Raw genomic sequence first — 25,726 nt, forward strand, 5'->3', positions numbered from 1 at the left:
AATTCTGATTAAAACTGTAAGGAAAGTAATGATAACTCAAATTTAGAACTACTACTTGCACTCCACTTCACACTTCCTAGTACTATTTAATGTAAGAGACTAAATACACTATGAGACAATATACAGTATCATATCAGCAGTTCATCATCAATGGCAGAAAGAATATATAGAATAATATAGGTTATGCAATTTCTGATTTATTATTTACACAACTGCATTACTATAATACCTACAAAAAAGAAGTCTTCCCCACAAACAGCAATGGCAGTTAAGCTCCCCACCTGATATTAAGCTTACCAATCAAAATAAAAAAAAAAAAAAAAAAAAAAAAAATCACATTCAGCTACTCAGTATGCCTGCAAATAAACGGCTGACTAAGTAGCCGTGGTCCTGCAATGTGCCCTGCAGGCCACAGAAGTCAGACTTTAATCGACTGGCTAGAAAAGACAAGTTAATAGTTGTGGGTCTCTGCTGTATCCCCAGGAGTTTTACAATAAAGAGTCTACTACTAATCTCACCCTTCCTTATATAAATGTTAAGCAACATATTAGCCTATCCCTTAATGACAATTTGCAAATACTTTTGTGAAAAATATTGTAACAGCAACCTTGTTATGAAAGCCCAAGTTATTTGGCAATCCCATACATACACAACAATATGTAAAAATAAATAAATAAAACCCCCCAGTATTATAAGTAATAAAACTGCTCAGATAAATTTTCTAACACAAAACAATCATACTACAGAGTAAAGCAAATCTCAACGAATAAAATGCTTTAGAAATGGTGGGGTTTGTGGTGTAATTTTTAGATTAGTAACGTAGTCACTTGTGTTTTGAAAAAATTAATAGAATTGCTTTTCTGAAGAGTTTCAATCATGACTGTTATAAAAATAAATAAAATAAACTCCATATTCAAAAGCAGCACCCCACAACAATTCACTTACTTACTACCAAATCCATCAAGCTAGTTTTGTATTACATCCTTCATGTGCTCACTTCATCAACTGGCTACCACATCTTCTCTTTGCTCAACCTGAACAGAAATCAATAAATAAAATGAAACCCTTATCAGGATACATGATTCCTGTCCTAATCCTCTCCCTCTAATAAAATAATCTAATACAAATAATGCCTAAATGACATCAGGAGTTTGGGGGAAAAAAGGAGGAGGGAGGTAAAAGAGTGAAAAGAAAGCACTGAGGTTTCTGTCACATTTGAGTCACTTGAACACTGAAAGTGTTCTCATTTTAGGCTGAAGCACACAAAAATAGTGTTAAGGAAAGTTTCCTGGTGCCAGTCTGAAAACTAAAATGCATTTTCACGGAACTCTCAGAGTCGGAAGGGACCTCTAGAGATCATCTAGTCCAACTCCCCTGCTAAAGCAGGATTTCCTATAGCACACTACTCAGGACTGCATCCAGGCGGGTCTTGAAAATCTCCAAAGAAGGGGACTCCACAACCTCCCTGGGCAGCCCATTCCAGGGCTCTGTCACCCTCACCGGAAAGAAGTTTCTCCTCATATTTAAATGGAACTTCCCATGTTCCAGCTTGTGCCCGTTGCCCCTCGTCCTATCGCTGGAAACCACTGAAAAGAGTCCAGCTCCATCATCCTTCAACCCACCCTTTAGGTACTTCTAAACATAGATAAGGTCTCCCCTCAGCCTTCTCTTCTCCAGGCTAAAGAGCCCCAGCTCTTTGAGCCTTCCATCATAAGGGAGATGCTCCAATCCCTTAATCATCTTAGTTGCCCTACATTGGACTCTCTCCAGTAGTTCCCCGTCTCTCCTCTTCGTTTTGTGGTTCTTGTGAATTCATGACATACATGAATTTTATGCAACTTACAAACATGAAACTACACTTCTAAAGTATTTTAATGTAGTACAGCGATCTGGCCACTGGAAGGTTTAAATTGTTACTATATTCAAACAGCAGTGCAGAAAAGAAGTAGAAAGTGAAAGAGTGGCTCAAGAGAAGGCATTTTTAAAAAGTTCAGGGATTTGTTATGAAAAATGCTTAAAAAATAGATTTAGTGGAGTGAGAGTTTGCCAAATTAAAAAATAATGCACAGAGTCAGCAGAAAAAATATTTTGGAGTTGTATCAGATCTAAAGCAAGACAAGTAAGATAAACGTACAGATGAGCTGTAGTGACAGTACAATAATAAAGAATCCTAACCATTGCTCCTGTCGAGGATGAGCAAGCCTTAAAATAATTTAGAAGTTATTATGAAATTAAGTTGTTGGGGGGGAGGAACGAAAAAAAAATACTAATCCATTTACAAAGGAGAAAGGTTTTACTAACTGAATGCATGTTTTTTTTTTTTAGCCTACACTGCCATCTTCTGGTTACGTAAGCTGTATCATCATTGTATGTCAAAACACAACCGGTTTAAAAAAAAACAAGCCTTAATAGAATGCACATGTGTATTAATAGAAGGTACTGAGGAGATTTGTGGCATTTAAATGGGAAAACATGAAAAAATTATTCTAGAGTAAAGACAGAACACGAGAGCAGAACATTAATATCAATTGACTAAAACTATGGCTAAATATTCCATGTAATCTATAACCATGCTTGCCTTGTCAATTTTGGGGGTTTATTTTTTTTGTTGTTTGGTTTTTTATACATGTGTTTTGTTTTTAAATAGTTTAAACTATTGAGTTAATAGTTTAAACTTTGAGTTAAACTATGTAATTTGAAAAACTGCCAAATAATTTAGGATTATGGAACTTAAAAGGAAAGCGCAAAAAGCAGTATTTCATTAATAGACTAAACAAGGAATAATTTTTAAAGTACCTATCTTGTAACATTTAAATTACATACACATAATAAATCGACTCTGTGCTTTATTATGTGAGAAAAAAGGACACTTTGTTTCTTAAAACTATTATTACAACATCTTTCTCTAGTTTTCAGAACTATGGCTTACTAAAAAAATCAACTTGAGTGACTCTTTAGACTATGCTAAAATAAAAAAGACATTTTTGCTAACCAAGGACTAGCCACTCTTTGGATCGTCCGTCTGGCCCTAAAACTCAGATCTATATGATAAAACTTACATCATGTAGGTGGCCCTGGGAAAACTTACAATAAACGTGGGCAGATTTTAAATACACAGGAAAATAAAATGCAAGATAAGAACACCTTCAGAAATTTACAAGAATAACTTATTTTAAAATGAGTATGAAGTTTCAGAGCTTTTAAAATTAATTTTGAAACGAGCAAGCATTTGATGTAAAAGTGCAACTGCAAGAAATACTCTGAAAGATAATAACAAGTTCCTTAGCACACAGAGTAACTTGGTCTAGGTTCTGATCTGACTCAATTCTGATCTCACTCAATTCTTAAAGTCTCCTATGCTAGATCACAACCTATCAGATTACAGTACACTATAGTTTGGTTTAAATGCAGAAAGCAAATAAACCACGTTTCCAAATGGAGTTCAGCTTACAGGGTTCAGCTTACCTAAATAAATATGAACTTTCTTTGGCAGACTTTGTACTTCTTAGCATTCTTAAAAAATGAGCAGAACTTCTAAAAACAATGACACTTTTCTTCGAGGATTTGACTTTAGGAACACATAATAAAAGTTTTGGAACTCAATAAATCGTCAAACCTAGTAGTAACAACTAATATTTGCATCTAGTTCAGCTGAGACTGTAAGTGTCGCAACTGAGCCAACACAGGCCTCTACGCCTTCTTTACCTAAGATGCAATTGGATGCTTTTTATTTTATGCAGTACGATGCAGTCTCACTGCAATCGCAGCTGTTCCCAAGGCAGTAACGTAAATAGGGAACCTTACCCAGTTGGTCTGAATTTTCTTAGTGGCCATGGCAAGTACTGCGGGAATGTCAAGAATTACAGTTTTTTGTAGGTTCTTCAGCGTAATTTCAATCACACAGCTATATTCCATTTAAATTCATTTGAAAATGCCAGTGAGCATAAATAAGGTTACCTGGGCTGATTTGAAGAATTAATTTCAATGTCTCTTGAAAGCATTTGCTTCTCACTGCAAACAAAAAATGGCCAGAAACCCAGCACCTAACGTGCGTTCAGTTAATCTGCACAGCATCGGAGATTTGTGATGGGGTACAGCTCTTTTAGAGAAATCAGCATACAATTAAAATACAATCAACTTTCTGGGACAGAATTTGGGAGATACATCTGAAAAACATAACCATGTGCTAATTTGGACAGATCAAAACTAGATAGGGGGGGACATTGCCACATTATGCATTCGATGAAAAGAGAAGACAGTAGTTTAAGCATCTCAGAGGAAGGGTAATACAATGTAAATGCAGATTCAGCAAGGTATACTAGCTGTAGCAAAAGAATAATAATGGGTATTGTGTAGTATCTGTAAGGTAACTATCAATGAGAGCTCTGTAACTACATGGAAACAGAAAAGCAGAAAAACAAGTTTGCACATTTAAACATTTCCCTAGAATGAGCTGCAGAAAATTTTATTTCTAAAACACGTCAGCTGTGCTTATATGAAATAGCATAATCCTTTACAATAAATTAAATAGGGAAATTAACATGTCAAAATTGTAGACTAAAACATCAGGCAAGAACACATTAAGTACCAAGACTGTAGTATGGCTGGTAGAAAACAAGATGGTTTAACATATTTTGATAGAAAATTCTGTTTAAACACAGGGTTTAAAACTTACAGTGATTTCAATGCCTTTAAAAGAAATCAGTGTGTACAATTACATTTAGTGCTTTGAGAAGACTTACTTAATCATGACCATCAGTATATTTAGGTTGGAAGAACGACTAAATCGGGAAGTGAAATTGAAATAGAGAAGATAGAAGAAGTGTCGAGTGTTTTTGTTCTTGTTGCTGTTGTTTGGGAGGTGGTGTGTGTGTGTGTCTGAGAGTCAGTGCTCAATGACATGAATAAACTGAATGAAAAAAAAGTTCCTGCTGAATTTGGTGAATGGTAAGTTAGAACTCAGTACACGAAAAATAAGATAAAGAAGTTTTTGGTCTCCATTTCCCGAGTTCCATGTTGATATTTGTGTTATAGGACCAAACAGAAAGTCCAAAGAATTCCATGTCTGCACAGGACCCATGACATTACTAACATACCACGTGGCCATCAACTGCACCCAATCCCTATGCCCTAAAATTGCAAACTGCAAGTAATTTTCACTAAGAGCATTCTCTGAGACAGTGCTTCTACATGACAGCACTGAATCTTAAATCTGAATCTATCACCAGCACAGTTATACACAAACTGCAAAATTAAGCTCTGACCACACACAGTGGATTTCATAGATGCCATTTGGTTCACCAACATTTCTCTCCTCAAACATTTTCACTTGGAAGGATACCCTGAGTTCATCAGGCATATCATTTCTCCAGATAACAATTACTTCTGGGAAGGAAGCTTTATTTGCAAATCATACTCATTAAGCACAAGAAAAAGAACCTCGAGACTCAAGATTTGCAATCTCATTCTCTTGTGTTATTAATATGTCTCTACTAATGATGAAGTTAATTATTTATCATAGTAAGAGGAGAAACACTATAGGGAACATCTGAACCTATTTAAAGATCTTCAAAAAAATAAACCATTCCATGATCAGTTCACCCAAAATTTGAATTATATAATCTATAGTATTCTTAAAGGCAGATAATTGCATACACTTATTAAAGAAAAAAAAAGGAAGGCCTCCTACTTCACACAACTGGAAACAACTAAAGAGAGCTTTATGTAGTTGAAATTTGTTCCTTAAGCTGAGAGACACTTTTAAGGAGATTTTGATACAAATAAAGCTGTAATGAATAGATGGGAGTGTTACTTTTATGCATGCTAGTGAATTTTAATACTTTCATAGATTTGCTGCAATACTGTATTCTAAATGTTTTAATCTTAGCTTTTGTACTTCTTTTTACTTAGACTGTGTAATAAAGATTGAAAATTGTTACATTTTAATAAACAGTGTGCCACAGTTCTTTAAAGCATTTTATAGAATATAACAAACATAGAAGGGTAAAATTCTTCTATTTTGCTACTTTTCAAAACTATTCAAATAGTGTCATGAGAAATTTTCTCCCAATGTTGGTTAAAAATAAATGGATTAAGCATCTTGCATCTTCAAAGCAGTAAAAAGGAATCAAACCAGAAAACAAAACCCACCCTCTTCAGTTATCTAGAAACTTGTTTTACTGCTACGTGAAGGAATGGCAAAGACACTGACTTGCCGAGGTCAAAAGAGCAGTGGCAAAGCCAGGAAACACGTTATTGACTAATCTTTACCTACCACAGCTGTCATCTGGAAGTTAAAAGTTTGATTTGGCCTATTACTATGAACCAAAGAAATACTGGAATCTGTTTAGCAGCAATAAAGTAATACACGTGTATGAGGAAAATAGGACAAAAAAAAATGCAGGCCAGCAATACGATACAATTACATAAGACTTCGGTTGCAAAGGCAAAAATCCATTATGTGTTCAGGAAAAAACCACAGTGAAGCAAAGTTGTACGAAACGAACACACCAAGCAAATTTGCTGAAATAGATGTTCCCTACAGGATTTCAGACAACTCACACATGTAAAAAAACCTGCTCTGTTCCTTGATCTTCAACCTTTATCAAGTTTTGAAAGTGAAAGACAGTAATGGAGATCAGATTTTTTTTTTTTAATAGCATTGCTTTTAATTCAAAACAAGAAGTTTGTCACTTACATAGTATGCATATTATTATTACCCAGAAAAAAAACCCTGTAAATTAACTTTCTTTCCTGCATTACTCTGCTGACAGGGACAGGAAAAAGAAAAGAAAAAAAGAATATTCTACTTTTGTACTTTGAACATCAGCAATCTCCTTTCAATACTTTTACTGTAAAATAACCCCCAATTTTTTAAAAAAAGGTGTTACACATCAAGTATACCAGAGTGAGACATCCCTCTACACTGCTTTTAACATAGCCCTGGGTGTCCTATTTCAGTACTCAAGCAGCTGAGATAAATAGCAGAATCCCTGGATTTTTCTGACCTTGATTACCAAGAAAAAATTTTTGGCTGAATTGTGCAAAACTGCTGTGATTACGTAAATCAAATCTGGAAAGCCCATGGTTTATATACAAACTGTAAAATCTCTGTATCACCCATCAAGCCGAAAGACAATAAAACACACCTCTTTAAGAAAAATGGAAAAAAACCCCACCATTAACCCTTACTTTACTCCTTACAGAAGAATCATCAACAACCTTTCAAAGACAACAGAAACATGCATACACATTCAAATTTCCAAATATGGATATATTTTTAAGCATAAGTGCTCTTATAATATCAGACTCCATTAAAGAAAAAGACATTCTGCTTCACTGTTGAAGAAGCCAGTTCTGAAATAACCAAATTCGGAAGTTTTGATCACACTGCCCAGTACCAGACATCCAGGCAACTGTAAAAAGCAATCTATTGCTACAGAGAAAAGATTTACCTGGCAAGAGATCCAATACAACATAAAAAGACAAACTGGAATCAATGAGAAATGAATTGGATTACTGCATAGAAGCATATTCTTGCACGTGTTCAAGCTACTCGGAAAGTAATAGAACCAGCAGGTATTAAAAAAGGCCTTCCAAATGTCTGCTTACCCTTTCATGATCCAATCAAAGCCATCCTGTTAATCAGGTTGGATTACATCCCAGATATTAATTTGGCAAACAAAACAATGGTCTGATTCAGTCTGTCCCCTTCAAATATGCTGAAAACAATCTGTCACTGATAATCTTGCCATGCATGTACTGGAAAGCCATCTGATCAATTTATGTGTAGATGACAGTAGAAGTCTAAATTCAAGTACAAATGACATAAGGCTTTCCCTATTCACCAATAGCCTGTAAACTCATCCTCTGCTTCCCAAGAAAGTGCTGAAACATTGGCAGTGAAGGGAGATAGTTCAAAGAGTATGGACTCCTTTCAACTATAAGTAAATAAATACTGTACATATAAAACAAAAGATTGCTGGCTTAGAAGTCAGCGAAAGCACAGCTTTCTCACTGGCATAGGAATCCTGTCCTGCTGTTGCAATTTATTTTTGTAAACAGCTTCAGCAACCTGAGCCTTCCTAATAGATTTTCCCTAAAACAGTGTTGATAACACACCAATATTTTGGTTATGCTAAACAGTGATTGCACAGCACGACGGCCTTCTCTTTTGCTCATGCTGACACCCTCCCACAACCCCCAAGTTGAGCAGGCTAGTGGCAGGAAAGAGATGGGCAGAGGACACAGCTGATCCGAGGTGGCCAGAGGAATATTCCATACAAAGCACAATCACGCTCAGCAGTAAAACTAGGATAGTGGAAGAAGGCAGGGGGTGGTGTTGATATGGGGGGTTGTGTCTTCTGAGGTGGCTATTTCTCAGAGACTTGCTGAGTATTCGTCTGCTTGTGAGAGGTGGTGAGTGACTGCCTCTACACCACTTGTGGGTTTGGTTTGGGGGCTTTTGGTTGGGTTGGGTTGGTTTTTTTCCTCAACATTTAAACTGTCTTCCTCTGCACCCATGAGTTTCCTTACTTTTGCTTCTATTCTCTCTCCAATCCCATCGGGCAGGTGGGAGTGAGCAAGTGGCTGTGGGGGTACTTAGCTGCTGGCCTGGGTGAACCCACCACAACACAGTAAGTCCTTTGGTTTTATATTCTTTCCCTTTCTCCTTTGTTGTGGTCATGCTGTTAAGCATCAACAATACTTTTTTTTGGATCACTGTTTTCAGACAGTCACAATTCCTGAAAACAATCCCCACAGTAAACCAAATCCCGTATGACACCCAGATACCAACAGCGGAGGTTAATAGAAAGGAAGAATCACAGAGCTCCATCCTCTGGAGCTGAACATTAATCATGCAAAATTCAAAGACAGACTATCCAAAAGATTCAGATATTGCTGTATGCATACTACCCATTAGTCCATATACATATAGAATCAATATACTACCTCTTTTCTCATCCATAATCATGTTGATACAGAAAAGCAAGAAAAAGACAAGTTACATATTAGAGTGAATGTTTAATACCTAATAGTCCTAACTATTTCCATGAGAAATGCAACTTTTTGTTGCTGGTTATAAGGAAAAAAAAAAAATACAATAGGCAGTTCAATTCCTAAAAGGATTTCAATTTTCAATATTAAAATTTAAACTTTCCACAGAGATAGTTTTTGATACAGAATGAGTGTTACTTATCTCATGATATTTATTTCATGATTCAGAACAGTAAAGCACTTGCCTGCTTCAAGTTCTTCACACAAAATTTCAAATGCCATTTCCAAGTTTTGTACACATTAGTTTCTGTGAAGAGTATACCAGACTATGCAACCTTAACACCACAGAGGAGCAGCCTGAAATCAGGCTGTTAGGTATACTGATTAAATAAAGAGAAAGCAACTGCAACCTCCTATATAGCAACATGTTTGTGTGTTTCTTTTAACATGAGCTCTACTACAAGGACTTAGAAGAAATTAAAAAAGAACTTGCTTTCTCATTTTTTTTTCCTGGACAAATACATAACCTCACCAATAGGACTCTTTAAGGACAATTCATGAAAATAGAAAACACCAATTTCAAACACCTGTGAAGTCAATAGCAGCTTTTTTTCTTACTGCAAGGAAAATCAAAGTCTAAGAATGGAATATTTATATGGCTAAGCACAGACCACCATGTTTTCAGCCAAAAATAAAAAGATTTTAATGCTTCTAGACATAAATGTCCTTCTAAAGTGCATATGCTTGCAAGAATTGAGGTTTCTGTATGGAAAATAAACATTTCCAAGTCCAGTGTAGTTCAGACAATGCATCCCAGATTTACTATCTAGAGTAAAGAAAAAATACTTATTTTATAGCTCCTCAATCCCTGTATTTTGTCTTTTAGGAAGTTTTGTCATTTTCTAAAACTTGGAATTAACCACAGAGGTTGTATATATTTACAAATTGCAATTTGTATATTTGTTTATTTTACCTTTTGGAGAACTGAAGATGACAAGTTAGTAAGTGTTCTATTAATGCTGTTCTGGTAAGTTTAATAAGCTCATGTGCAATCTGTGTTTCACTTAATATATGAAATGCTGTCCTGCATTTTTAAAGAAAGAAAATCAGAATGCATCGCCCAAAACTTGGGAATAGAAAATTAATGGAAAATATCTTTGTACCTCAGTTTAATGAAACAACATCTGGAAGATTACTTGTCTAACAAAAAGCATACCAACAAGGCTAATGCATAACAAAAGAAAGAAAAGTATGTCTTTTTTAAATGTTACCATCTGGGAGCTTTCTGCAAGAATAAATACTCTTATCAGCTGAATAAATTCTCTGATTCTCTATGAGTACAGAACACTAAGTGGCTTCCCACAGTGCCCTCATTATACGAAGTTCTCTTAGGAGTTACTCTGCTGTGTATTTCTGCTCCATATCCCGGCAAACACTGACCTACTCCACTTATTGTCATCATGGCTAGCTTTCACCTAGCTTAATGAACTAATTGCACTTTTTTCCAAAAACAGAAAGCACATTTCAAGCAAGAATAAGTGAAGGTAATAATGACCGCTTGCAGCAAAGATTTAAGTTGAATGCCCAGCACTTTAAAAATCAATGTCCAAAAAATTAGGAAGTTCCAGATTACTAAAATAGGTAGTGACTAGGAACATATGGCTCAGCTCAAACAGGTGAAGTGAAAAGTTTGTTTAATCATTAATTAAAGACCGTAATTTGAATTTCCACATTCTTGAAATTCAAAACTTTATTCCATAAGGACAATTCAACATGAGAGTTAAAAAGAAGTCAAAACAGCTACCGGTTGCAGACTAAGCTTTGCTCAACTTGTGTGCTGGGAAGCATTTGCCTGAAAAAAAAAAACAAAAAAAAACCACAAAAAAAAAAAAAGCCCTGGCTCCTAGCAAGAAGCTGAATTTAAGTTAATGTTATAGCAACTTAGCAACTTTACCACATTGCAAGGCAAAACCTCTCACTGCTTCTGTGACAAGACGACAGCATAAGATGGTGTACATCTCCAAACACACAGTCATACAAGTACATGTACGAGCTGGAAAGAAAGTGAATAAATAGCCTAAGTTGTCTTCAGCCTCTGCTAGCTGCTGCACACAAGTTTTGAACTGTTGTGTAATACATAATTTCTAGTTTGTTTGTATGAAATATATGTACTTCTTATTTTAAATAAAGATCTCTAATGTCCAGCTATGTTTATGGTGCCTTTGAATTTTTACCAAGTGGTAAAAACATTAAAAAACCATAAAAAAAATAAAACAGGAAAAAGAAAATTTAAAAGCAAACCCATTACAAGCCTAGTGGCTTTGACACCCTTCATTAGTAGGAACCCCAGCTTCTTCTGTAGTTACCTGTCTGGATGCGCAATTCAAATTCCTATAAGAAAACCCACCTGTAGTCTCCAGGCCACAACGCGCGGGCTTCCTGTAATTCTGACAACCTCAGTGCGTGCCCTTTATAATCTCAAGTGCCGTTTATCAACTTATTTTTGTTTGCTTCCATGGGATTTTGGGGGAGCACACCCCTTTGCCCCCTGAGGGAGCAGCCTCCTTCGCTGAGGGGACACTGCCACACCCTGTTTGGGCGGGAGTCAGTGCCGGCACCAGCTGGTCAGAACCGGTTCCAGCCGGCTCTGGCCCCTCACCAGGACAGCTGCAAAACCCGGCACCGGTCAACTGGAATGGCCTCCTGCCACTGAAGAGCACAGCACCCTGGCACAGGCCAACCCAGCCACCCACGGTGCCCTTCGCCTCACCAGAGGAGTTGCGATGGACCCAGTTCCCAGTTTGTATATTCTCCTTCTCCTCAGTGACTGAAGGTTTGTGTTGGTTGGCAGCAAGTGAAATGGAAGAAGAGTCCCTGACTTAAGACTCTTTTGCCCTCACGCAGGGAAATAATTCTGTTCACTTCACTGTAAGACTCCCCTCCCCCTTCAGTGTTCTTTAGACCAGGTCCAAAAAATACCCTCAAAAACCTAAAAGGCTTCTCCAGGCTTACAGCAGAGTCTGAAAGCGCTGCCGAAGCCCTGGTGGCCTGACGATGGGCACGCCTTGAAATGGCGGCAGGCAAAGGGAACCAGGCACGTAACAGAAACCCAGGGCCTCTCCTGGCCCCGCCGGCTGCCGGGGTTAGCAAGCCTAACTGGCAGAGCACATAGCAGTGCCTGTAAATAAGGTGATTTCTCTGTACTTATTGTTAACTCTATCCTTTATGACGTCTCCCACATCCCTATTAAAGAGTGAGAAAAAAGACAGGGAAGGAGACATCAATTTCAAACTCACTTTTCTCTAAAGCAACAATGACCATCAAACACTTTGGCATATGGATACAATATAAAATCACACACTGAGATACAGTTAGTATCTTTAAATCCATGTCATTTGCCCTTGGAATCTGTCATGTTGCAAAGATCCTGGTAGGTCAGATTAATAACTGAGAATTCTGTAGGTAACGTAACTGCTCAGCCAACCCTACCTCACTGACGCAGCAGCGCATGGGCTGTGAAAAGCTGACACTGTCACAAAACAGACACCTTTTTAAAGGAAATGTTTCACTACACAATAGACAAAGTTGCACTGCCTCACTGCTGCAGTTTTATTCATTCACAAAGTTCCAAGACATGTCCGCATCCCTAGCATGCTAACTTTAATAGATCTGGGGGTTTTCTCCTTTTTGGTGTAACTTCAAACGCCAATGCCCCTCTGTGTTTTTATACCTGTTGAAAACTTAATGGCCAGATGCTAGTCAAAAGTTCAACAAGGCTTTAGTCTTCCAGGAATTATTTTTCAGTTAATTTCGATAGATAATTAGCATCAAGTCAGACTTAAGTTCTCCCTCTCCACTTGATTACTTTTTTTTTTGCCCTGAATCTGAATATTTTAATTTTACATTTAGCTGAACATTAAAGTCAAAACGTTTCTTTCTTCTGTCCCCTTCCTTGGCCCCAGGTGAAATGTAATTCATTATAAGCAATGCAGGTGCAGTACATATAATTATATTCCAAAGTAACTTCTGCATACATTTACTTCAGTGAAATTTACTGCAGTATTTATTTACTTCAGTAATTATTATTAATTTGCATGAAAGTAGGAGATATTTCAGAACGCTATTTCTAGCTCACTGAGCTTTTTAGGAATTATTAGCAGGAAGCTGTCATACACCTAATGCAATTTCAAAGCAGAGGAAGTACAAGAAGAATTAATTGCTTTCTGGTTTTTAAATTCACATAATGCAAACATCATCAATGAATGTAATAGTGGATAAAGGCATGTTTTAATGCCAAAGTGTTAAATAAAAAGGCTGGAAAGAACATCAGCTGAAAGTCATGGCTACTAGTCACAGAAAGGATAAAAAATGAGCACCATTTTCCAAAAAAGAGGATTTTTTTTTTCTTTGTAAGATGTAATAGTAACAGAGAACTGTTATATTGTATATAGAGAATGATATAGCTCATAGTGCTCATGGATCCTTTTTAGAATCCTCTAAATTGGATTTAGAGTGGAATCAGATTTCAAACAAAAATATTTTGAGGATTTCTTGAACTCCAGTCTACCTCAAGGAAAAGCTGACATCTCAAAGGTACCAACTACTCAAAGCGCTCACTGCCAAGTCACTCATTCCAGAAGGTTCTTCCTCAAATTAAGCTCAAATTATCAGTATATAGCTACTGCAGAAAACACATTCTCATATTCTGTATTTTGCATACACTGTAGCTAGAATTTGCTGTTTTGTTGACTGATGCCCTCAAAATTTGTTTAACACCACAAGCTAACCTGCAACAGGGATTAAATTTATATTCTGTATGAATGGCAACTTGGGTTTTCATCAGTATTAAAGGACTTTGGAAAAAGAAATGGTGTACCTTTTCTGTGGCTCTTTGACACCTTCCCCCAAGAGATTTAATATGAAAAAGTTGTCCTTAAAAGTAATGAATAGATATTCTCTTCAAGAACAAATTTGCAACACAGCCACAGAATTATGAATTCAAGATTTACCCAAGTATCTTCAAAATGAAGATTTGAAAAAAGTCTTCTCCTAATAAAATAATTGATGTGCAATAGCAATCATCTTTATATATAACAGTACAAGCATACAAAATGTAATTGTTAAAGATGGAACACACTGGCAAAAAGACACAGCGCAGCAATAGTTTTTCTTTAGCAATCTGCCTTACCAGGTATTCTAGCATAATAAATACACTATCTGTGTCCCTTATGTGTATTCAGCATGTGTAAAAGTCATGCAGCCGAACACATTGACACTTCAGTGGGAGGTCAAATTACTGTTTTGGCACTTCTGTCATGCCTGTCATTTCAATTCCACTTTATCAAATTACAGATTGCTAGATAGAGTTGGATTAAGGGGAAAGACACACACACACACACACACGGAGGAGCAATTGTCATCACTTCAGTTGTGAAATTCCATAATTGCACGTCAGTGACAGAAAGAACAAGAGAGCAGTAATAGGACTGACATTATGATCATTCAAATACTATGAAACTTTCCAACAAGACTTTGCACTGTGTCAATCTACACGCCAGCAAATGGACTGGATTTCTGACTATTTCCAAACATTAGTATTGTCAGTGTTTATTAGGCTTACTACTGCCATGTGTTAAGTTCTAGGGCAAGTTTCAGCTACCTATTTTTCCGTAAGTAGTGTCTTTTACTTGAAAAGAACATAAACTAAGAGAAGGAAAATATAAATCCTTTGATTAAAAAAAACAATCACTAAAAGTAATATGAATAACAATAAATGATACCTAAACAACTTAGACTATCGGTTTGATTCTACTTAGTTTCTGAGTTTTATGATATCTAGAGCACAACAGATCTTGAATTAAAATCATTGTGGGGGTGGCAGTCATGGATTTCAAGTAACTATTTTGGTAATAAACAAAGTACAAAAAAAAAAAAATCCCCATACCTTAGATAATTTTACCCTTTTGTGGAAGTGTTGAAAACTTCCATCTCTGTACTGAGGAAGACTCAAGAAGCACCATGTAAATCTGACTTACATGAGCTGAGATGTCAGTGGAAACCCCGGTGTATTGTGACAGGTCGATACTATTCTTGGAACAGCTCGTTATTCTCACTTCTGGGTTACTCTCCCTTGTTTCTGAATTCTATTGTCAATCCTCTATATTCTATGTGGTCCTGTCATACCATGGTTCAATAATACTCCTTACTGTTTATACAACAGATTAAGAGCCAGGAGAAACAGGAATCGTTTGTTCACTCTAGTAGACAGCAGAAGGTTCATTAATGTTCAAAATTTCCTGGGATTCCTCTGAATCTATATCCAAACCTAATTTAGACACTTCCTTACCGATCCATTGGAGTCAGTGATCTTACCCCAAGAAAAATTGATTTTTTTTTTAATGTGAGGAAAACACATCTCTAAAACTACAAAATGATGTAGATTGCACGATACCTTCACAAGGAAATAGAAATGATACTCATACTCACTGACAGAGAGCTCCTAAACAGCAGAAAATGGGATTACAATGAAAAGAAACAGTACATAAATATATCCCCATCTTGAATGCCAGTAGTTGAGTCAGTCCCTCCATGACGCTTCTCATCAGCTCTTCACTATTTGATACCCTTAGTGATTCCCTCCCACAGTAACCTGAAGAAGAATGTTAAAGAAATTGGGTATTTTTTCTTCTTACTAAGGCAAATTTTTTCCTTAAACTTTCATGGAAAATATTTTCACTTGATCATTATACATTTAAAAAAAGAAAGACAAGACTGCAAGAAGCTGCAGAATAGGCAAAGCAAAATATATTTGGAATGCTGTTTCTTTTTCTCCTCATTTTGTTTCACACTCACTTTGTAACCTGGTCTACGCCTCCCCTTCACAATTCTATTTTCCCATATGTAACTTGAGCAATATAAATATAAGTACTTTTCTCATTGGTGTTTTTAATTTGTTTGTAAAGTACTTTGCACTCCTCTGACAGAAGGTACTAAAAAAAAATAATTAAAAAAAAATAAAATATTTTCCACAGCAGGCTTAGAAAAGGCAAGGCATTACTGCCTATACCATTTCCCACAGAAGGTAATAGGGAGTTATGAAACATTATGTCACCACAGGGAAATTTTCTAACTTACTGACCTATCATGTTATTGGCCTAATGCATACCCATAAAGTCTATTGCTCTCATAAAGCCTCTGCACTCGGAGCTCTGAAGTGGTAAATTTTGAAGTCAAGATGCATCTCAAAAATGTTCTCTCCATGAGCTACTTTCCTTCTCAAGAACGGAAAATGAAACAAGATACCCTGAGTGACCTTGGGCCACCAGTCCAATAACACTCCGCCGCTAGTTAACAGTCAGCATTACGTTGCCTGCAAGGAATACTGAAGAGAATGCCATTGCACATTACAGCCAGTCTTGTACTAAAAAGAGTACGCTGAAATAAAAGAAGAATGAAGAAGCCAAAGCTGAAAAATAAAACATTCCTAGAACAGTAAAAATCATCTAAACCACAGTTATCCAGCACAGTAACGTCACTGCAAGTTCACTCGCTATTCAGTGTTCAGTGTATTACTTTTCCATTTCAGACAGAAATAAAACAAAAGGGAGGTGGGGCAGTAAGGGGAAGAGAACTTCGTGTTAGAGTTTTGCTTTCACAGCATTGCCATGAATTAATTTGATGACAAAAGCAGCGCAATCCCAGAGTAAACCAAACTATTCTCTTTGTGCTCTCTTCAGACATCGATGAAAAAGCAGGACAGGGAGAAATCTTATATATATATAAAAAGAAGCTGGAAATATTTTTTAAGATTTCTGTTCTATGCAAGTACCATTGAGACATATGGGGGAAAAAAAGAGAATTGTTAAGACTAAATAAAGATGTGAGCTGAGATTAAGATGAGGAATATTTATTAAGGGCAGGTTTTTTCAGGTAATGGGTAATGGTAAGCAAAAAAGCTGGTGAAAGAGGGGAAAAGAAGAAAAAAAAAGACAATAAAAGAAAAAAAGGCTTTACATACTAGCAGGTTTGTTTTTTAAAGTGGAGACTGAGACTAGAGTTTGGTTATACTAAATGGAAGAGGAGATTGTAAAGGAATCCCCCTTGGCAAAATGGCCAATATCCTTATTAATTCCCTTCGACTTCAACCATTTAGTTTGCCCCAACACACAGAGTTATATTAGAAAACATGTGTAGGAAAGACCAAACAACTGTCTCGCCCTTGCAAGAGCAAAACCTCATGCTGAAAACTATCGCAGGCTTTGAAATTATGACTCAAATTCCAAAACACCATGTGACTAGATTCAGCAATCAATGGATTTTTTAGAAAAATCACACAGTATTCTTTTAAGAGGTTTCATTCTGTGAAAATTTAGGGGTCATGTTTCTTCATATATTTCTTTGAAAAGCAAAGCTGAGACACGTCCATGATCACATGATTCATTAAACATCAAATGTTGTGACGTTCAGAATGAAGGTATGAGATTAAAACAAAAAAGGGTTGGGTGAGACAAAGACAGAAAAGAACACCAGTTAAGTAGGAAACCAGTCATACGTACACTTATGGGTCCACTGCTGGCAATGGTGAAAGCCGTTTAGTAACGCGTAGTAATACAGGCCAGTTACAGCAGACTGTTTATTACTTGGCCCCTGTTATTCTCAAACCCGAGGGCTTTCATCCTTGCAGAAAATATTAGTAGGATCTTACATAAAAAGGTCAGTTGAACAATGGAAGGAGAGGCAGATCATAGTCATAAAGTGGTTAGAATAATTAAATGCTATTTTGTCATTTACAGAATAGAGTACAAAATAGTAATTGCAGTTATTAACTTTGAGTTTGCCTTCAGGCAATGCTTTAACCAAGGTTTCATAAATTTCTACTTCAGAAGTTAGAGATTAAGAAACTTCTGGAAAAAAGATTGCAAGAAAAAGGCACCTTGTAGTTTTATATTTTGTTGTTAACTGGGAAAATTTTCCATTACTTAGTAATGATATACTTCATTAGTAGTATATTTCATTATGGAAGTGCAAATTATTAGACAGTAATGATGAATGCTCTAATTGCAGTAGTTTGTCTTGATTTCAATGTAGATGGAATAAAAAAAAATATTTACAATGTTTCGGGTTCTATGAATTACATTAAATTCCAAACTTACGCTTTCAATAAGCATGAACCAATGCATTATTATTAACCAAGACTGACGTATCTTTATTTGATGATCACCGCATCAGTCACCAGTAACCTAAATCCCTGGACTGTAAAGTAAACCTGCCACTTAAGGTCAGCAGAAGCTTCAGCTTTGGGACCAAACGCAGAGAAAACATGAACTATATCATGTAACAACAGTATTAAATTTCTCTTCTTTCAAAATGCTTCAACAAATTAACAAAATGATGAAGACAAATTCAGGGTTTGCTAGACAATTCTTTATGTTAATTGTAGTTTCTGCACTTGAAAGCTAAAACACAGAACAGATTGCCATTGCTGTTGGATAAAAATCGTACTTTTAGCAAGCCAAAAAACAAACCATAACCCAAACCCTAGCAAACCTCTTGTCTGTTGTTACTACTTCGGTGATTAGTGAGGGAAGATCACAGAAGAGTCTGCAGACCTGAAGGCACGTGTCTGCAGGCATCAGTAGTTACAGTCAAAAGAATGAGAAATTCATAGCACTCAGCACTGCAATGTTGAGAACCTCCAGATCTCCAGGCTCTTCAAACTTAATGATACATTAAGAGGGAGACTCTCCAGGTTTCACATTAAGTTTGGAGACCCTGCGACTGTCACCTCACCTTCATGCAACTGCTTCTAAGAGCAAGAAGGGAGGGGGAAGTGAGCAAACAGGCCAGCCAAGTAATAAAGCATCAGATAACAGGGGAATCTTATGCTCTTTCATGTCACTTCACTTGCTCAGTCCTAGGGCCCAGGTAGTCTCCGAAAAAGTCAGATCACGTACTCTGCATTGGAGAAGGTGCCCCTTTCTGGGGTCAGACAGCTGGGTTAGTCTTGACAGCCTGAGTCACTGAAGAAAGAGAGCTACTTAAGAAACCACTCAAACTCAGAGCAATCACTGAGGCCAAGAAAAGTATCAGATACGCAGCACCTGTAATTTACACTGAGGCAGAAATCATCCTATCTTAAAACAATGAAAAAAACCCAGCAGTTTACTGGCAACAGGCTGGTACATCTGCTAGACAAAAGGAAAGTTGCAATAAAAAAGAAATACAACACATTTGTTAATAAGACTGCAGTCTAAAGCTTATCAGGCTCTTGACAACTTTTCCCATTACTCAAGCAATAAAAAGAACCTTTTGGTTGTGCAGTTTTAGTAGCTGCTACCCACACCAAAAGTCACATTTTGGCATTTAGAAATAAGGTCCCAAATTGCATTTTAGCATACTATAAAACAACATGTATGTAATTTAAACACCTAGATAGTCTCATCAAAGCTAATGCTCAGAACCTGAGGCCGAAATGGCCTGAGTTTCACAGTAATGAGTATCACCTGATGTTAGAGATTTTAAATTATGTCATGTGCTTTCCACTTTCACAAACTCAGTTACTACTTGACACATAGACATACACCACACAAATCTAGTAATCCAGAACTGGGTTCTAGCTCCAAATTTTAAAATTTCAGTAGAAATATATTCACATAAAAAACCAGCCCAGTCTCTAGTGAGAAAATACTTTAAAACTGGATTGATATTTATTTCTGATAATTGAATTTTTTTAAATTGAGTATGTGAAGCCTTTGCTTCTTGGTTAGTTTTGACCATGAACAGATTACACAGGCTGATTTTGATTCAGCTCACTATGTGTCTGCAAAATGCTTGAGGAAAAAAGAGCAAGGAACTGCACAAGAAGTGAGGAGGCATCAGTCACTAGATCAAACTTAATGCAGCCTAGACAAGGAAGAAATAGAAAGCAGAAGAATCTGATAATTTTACAAAAAATTAAAATAGAAGCTATTAACATAGGAGAATAGGGTTTATGGAAGGCATAAAGTCAGTAAGAGAGAAAAGCAGCGAAGTAAGAATGCCTTGGTTTGTTAAAATGCTTTTAACAACAACAAAACCCCTAAACCTCCCAGAGAACTGAAAAAGCATTAGGAGTGTAAATAACAAGGATAATTCCTTACATTTAATACTCAGGAACATAAATAGTTATGTTTCAACTCTCCAAACAATACAGCAAAGCTACTGTTCCTATTGACATGATTTTGTAGTCCTTTACAACACAAAGCGTTGTTAAACATATCATTATAGTATTTTGAGCCCTGTGATAAAGCTGATATGGTTTCTAAATTTAAAAAAAAAAAAAAGAATTCTACTTTATTTGCATATTGTCCTGCAATAAGCCAGTTCTATCACTGATACACATCAGAGTAAAACATTCAGTGTTGACTTAATTTAAATGCAAGAAATTCAACCTGTCTTAGCATAGAAGACGTCAACAATCAGAGTAGTAACAGCTGCCCAGTGTCTAAGACATAGCACTCTTTCTCTTCTAGTTACCTTCACAGTTTAGTATCTGAATTGAATTCTCAGTATGTTTCTGCATAGCTCAAAATAATTCCCTCCATTCCTCAAAATGTTGAAAACCACCAAAATTCTGAAGAACCTTTATCACGTATCTCAACAAATGAGCTGTGCTTTCCTGCACTAACCTCAACAACATTGTATGACGTTGTTTTATAAAAAAGTCCATAAAGGAGCTATCATGAACAACTAAAGTACTTTTGGGATAATGCTGTTTAATAAAACCTCATTTTTATAGCAAAAATAACTCGACAACTGTTTTTAAAAAAAGGAGGGGCTGCTGAACGCTCACAGGAAGATGCAGTAGCCTAAGGAAGTTAAAAAAAACAGCAACAAAAAAACTTTTGGGAAGTTGGTGTTGTATCACATATTATAGCACGCTTAAATTAATGCCAAATTAAGCATAAAGATCTACTGTTTCAAAACATAAATTGAGTACAATCCTGTTAGTCTACAAGGCAATTTCTGCATTGCTCATTTTAGAGTGGAAGTTGATAGTACTTCAATTTAAGAATTCCTTCTAAAAATGTAACTTTATTCAAGTATATTCAAACATACATGCCATAACATACTGTGTAAAAAAAAACTAAGGAGGCGAATAACACAACTGAAAACATTTTATACTCATTCACAAAAAATTAAACTGGAAATAATGCAAGATAAACCTTTTTTTAAACATCAACCATTAAGAAGGAAAAAAAAAATCTGTATGAAAGATACTGCTGATAAAGCAAGAAAAAGCAGTCCTTATCTTGCTATTTTACAAATATTTAGCATGGTATGCCAACATTATAATGAAAGACACGACACAATAATTTTGTTAATGACGGAAATTAAGAACAGGACACGTAATTGCCTTTTAAATAGTTCATAGTTAAATGAAATGAAGATTATAATTCCCTTCTGAACAAGCTGTTATTCAAATTTCTATCAGAAATATATTAGATAGAGTAAAACTATTTTGTCCCCATCAAAGTTAAAATACAATATTAGAAAACTTTATAAAACTTAGACGCATAAAACCCCATCAAAAAATTTCACAAACCCACCCACTTACTACCACTGCCTGACAAATTGTGTTAAAACAAGGCACTTACTTTTCTGTCCTCAGTTTCTACACAGGAACTGCAATCGGCTTTAGTATCCTGAAAAGACAAAGAGAGAAGATGATGTCACAAAGCACATCGACCACGGTTGTGCCAATAACTCAGAATGAAGAAAGGGCATCAAAATCTCAAAAGTGGGTTTCTCATATTACACTTTACTGGACTGTTATTTCTGTATATGTTTTACATTTAAATGCACAATGTTCGGTATTATGGATTTAAGTAAGGTTTATGAAACTTTATTACAAGCATAAATTTAAAGACAGGATTGAAACATCATAAAAAACCAAACATATTCCAATAGAGTGTAGCCAGCTCGTAAGAAAAAGAATATGATCTCTGCTTTAAAGGATATCTTTGCTTTTTCTACTTGCATCTTGAAGAAAATATAATTGCTTGATCACTCCTTTTTTTTTTTTTTAATTAGTGCTGGTAGCTTATAAATATACAGGTAAGCTTAAGAGGAAACAACTGCTCAAGCTTCTGCCTGTTGTCAGGAGCACTAACTAGGCCTTGATACGTTGAAGACATTTGTGTCTGAGTCTCACTGCAACATGCAAAATTAATCAAGCATCTATTTTCTATAAATATGTGTTTATGTGTGTGCATATACATATGTATAAACACACACATATTTTGGACTTATGTTTTCTTCAGGATCAAACAAATAATCTTAGTACCTTAAAAAGAACATGTACAGGGTGTTAATATTGGCAACTGAATAAGCCAAAGATAGTTCAAGACATTGAACTGTAGACAAGTGACCTATTATGATTTCTTGTTTGTTTTCAACTTGACTTTTCAAGTGAGGGTATTCCTGGAAGCAAATTTTGCTTATATACTGCAACTTTTGAGATTTCTATTGGAAAAAAAGTGACATACAGATAAGGGACAACTTTTTGCTAGAAGTCCTTCCCCATACTTTTAATTGAAGCTAGAACTACTCTCATCAGATTTTAGATTACTGACTAGAGTTACTTGCTACATAAATACCAAATTACTAATTTAAGGCTCCTATTAAAAATGAAAAAATATATTAACTAAGTTACGTTTCTTCATCACCATGCCTATTCATTTTAAATAAAGGACTGATAGCATTTGAATACCAAAGACTTCTTACCTAGGCCATATACCCATAAAGGATTAAAACAAATCGTTCAATCAAGTAAGATGAATCAAGATTTCCTGAAAAAAATACTTTCACGCACAGCAAGATATATTAAAGATGTTTTCATGAGGCATATCAAGTTCTCTGTCACTTCTTAAGCAGCGTATTTCCACCAACAAAAATCGTTGTTATTCTAGCTAGTTATATGAAACTAATATATGAATCAGTATCTCAAATACTCTCCACATTCAAAATAATTTTCATGGGAACCAGACTGCACTTTGTGGAATCTAACGCTCCAAAATTGTCTTTCAAGTGTGAGTTACTGGCAGGCAGACAGTCTCTCACCATGTCTCTCCTCCCATTTGGTGGATGAGGAAATACTATCTCTGCCTACAGGCTGACTTCCTGAGCTTGTTTGTATACTTACAATCAGGTTTTTGGGGTGAGTGAGCAAGGAAAAAAGCTCAGCTTTTAAAAAGCATTCTGCCTTAGAGGAATGAGTTCAAACTCTATTAGCACCAGTGCTCTTCACCTGCCAGCTGTGCCCTCAGTCACCTTTTGGAAATACTAGAATGTTCTTTAACATATTTACTGGTTAATCAAAAACGAATCATATCTTTTCATATTACCAAGGACAAAGGTGGCTCTATCTCACATACTGACCTAAATTAACTGAATGCAGAATAAAGTAGCTCCTATCAGATTCTAGTCATAGCTATTACAAACTCTCAGTATGATGAATATACCTTGCTCGAGATCTAACAGTACTCTGAGCCCTTCCGCTGTCTATAGAAGGTTTTAGTTTGCTATGTTCCCACTGTCATTTCCCATTAAAAGCAATTTTTAAGAAACTTAAGTTCATAAGCATTCATTACCCTACATGAACTAAAAACGCAGTTTTACCTGAATACAACAAAAAGCATCTTCCTCCCATCTTACACGGCTGTCTACGACCAGTAAGGCAAAAGCTACAAATGAAGGATGCAGCCCAGCTGAAAACAAACAGTTGAGGCCAACCCAGCTGAGACCGTCAACGCTGCAATCAGCAATTAAAGAGACAATGTGCCTGTAAGTCAACTGATGCCAGCCACAGGAAAAGGTACAGGCTGAAAATCAAATGACAGAATTTTGCTTCTGTGTTTTATCCCTGAACATTAGACAATCATTTCACCTCACAGCATTCATCTAAAGAGATGGAAAGTGAATCTTACAAATTAACCATTGCAGCATTAGCAATAAAAACTACATGTGTATAGTTTCAATCTGACTGGATATTGGAACCAGCAAGACAGAGTGGTATTAGCTTATCTTTGAAATTATCTAAAGTTAGATTTGGGTAAAGAAATAGCTATATGTCTTCAGGAGTAGAGAACTGAATTTGGACTTCTGCAGAAGGACAAGAAAAAAAAATTCAGGGTCCACTGCTATTTAATTGTTTCTGATATTCAAAATATTAATTTTAAAATATTGCCTAAATAGTTTTTGACAAACTTGCTTTGGGTACATTATCAGGTAACAATCTGGACTGTAACAGCCATTTAACATCTAACACCATACAAAGCCTGACTTCCTGAACAAGTGTTTTCTTTACCACTTGGTGAAATCCTCACAAATGCATATACTCTAATAAAGTATAATTAAGGATACTGACAGGTTACCTGAAGGACCTGAGCAGTATTTAAGAAACCTCAGGTCAAAGGGGTTAAACCAGATGGAAGGAGTTAAAAATGTGAACAGTAAAAAAACTGTGCAGTAGGTGGAGAAGAAATAATAGGAGACAATCAAAGAGTCTCTTCTAAAACCAGTAATTTGCAAATTTATTAGCTGAATAATAAACTGTAATTTGCAATAGTTTTATAATTAAAACAATAGTAACCGTTTGTCACTTCTGCAGGGAACAGTTACAGCAGTTGCTTGTTGTGCATCTGACGTCTCTAGAAAGCCTATGATGAAGCCTTTGGGAGAAAAGCAGCCGACTACGTTGTTCCCAACCCTAACTGCACTCAGACAGAGCTGACCTGAGTGATGAGTATTTCCTGTTAGGGATGTGCACGTGTATCTTAACCTTTAATTGCCCAAGCAAAACAAACTAATTTTTCTGAAAAAATTAGTGTTATAATTCTTTAAACTAGTGAAGTTACTGGCTTAATCAACCCTGTGTTTAAATATAAATATTTGAATATAAATAATCTAAGTCCTGGATATACCTCTTTTAAAAGAAAAAATGTACACAGAAATTCAACTTTAAAAAAATTATCAAAATGAATCATCTGTCAAGCTCAGAAGAAGAAGGGAAGAAATCAGTATGTTCTTCTCTGGGAGACATCTGTGCTAGTTTTGAAAGTGCAAAATGACAAAGTACTGTCAATTTAGTATGTGTAGTGCTAATATACCAACTGTATGAATTATTTGAGATTAAGAAGTACCATTGCTGTAAAGCAAGTGTAAAATCCTATAGATTTGAAGAATACATCAGGTACTTTCTTTAACATTGTTACATCACAAAAAAAGAAGTTAAAACCAAGCAAACTCTGTTCCTCATGAAGAATTATTATTTTAGAAAAATTATATAATGGTATAATACTTCATAGGATGTTTCAGGGGAAAGATGGAAAGAATGAATTATAGACGTACCCTGCCACTAAGGCAAAAAACCCTCTCATCCATTTCAGTTTAAAACCAACATAATTCTTTTTTTTCTCTAGGTGTCGGTGCATAACAGGCAATTAAATTACACTATTATAAACATATTAAGAGATGTACTTTTTATATGGGAACACAAAAGAAAATTGCCTTTTTGTCTGTTATGTTGGGTAGCAGCAACAAGGAAACAAAGCAAGATTTTATGCAGAACATCAGGAGCAACACAGGACAAACACAGCTTTTACGAGTTGGCCGAAGTGTCACTAGGTGACACTGCCACATATATTTCACAGTAGAATTGCATTAATTGAGATGGTGAAACGATGCTCAC

At 36.0% G+C, this 25,726-nt stretch overlaps 1 protein-coding gene across 1 annotated transcript in view; it reads right to left on the bottom strand.

Annotated features, from left to right (window-relative positions):
* Window positions 1-25,726, bottom strand: part of RBFOX1 (RNA binding fox-1 homolog 1) — a 1,256,716-nt gene that overhangs the window by 561,847 nt on the left and 669,143 nt on the right. Inside the window, exon 5 of the mRNA XM_074158514.1 lies at window positions 21,633-21,680. Coding sequence (XP_074014615.1) covers window positions 21,633-21,680 — 48 coding nt within the window. The remainder of the gene's footprint in view (window positions 1-21,632; window positions 21,681-25,726) is intronic.

Source organism: Numenius arquata, chromosome 14 (assembly GCF_964106895.1).
Source record: "Numenius arquata chromosome 14, bNumArq3.hap1.1, whole genome shotgun sequence".
NCBI classification, from domain to species: Eukaryota; Metazoa; Chordata; class Aves; order Charadriiformes; family Scolopacidae; genus Numenius; species Numenius arquata.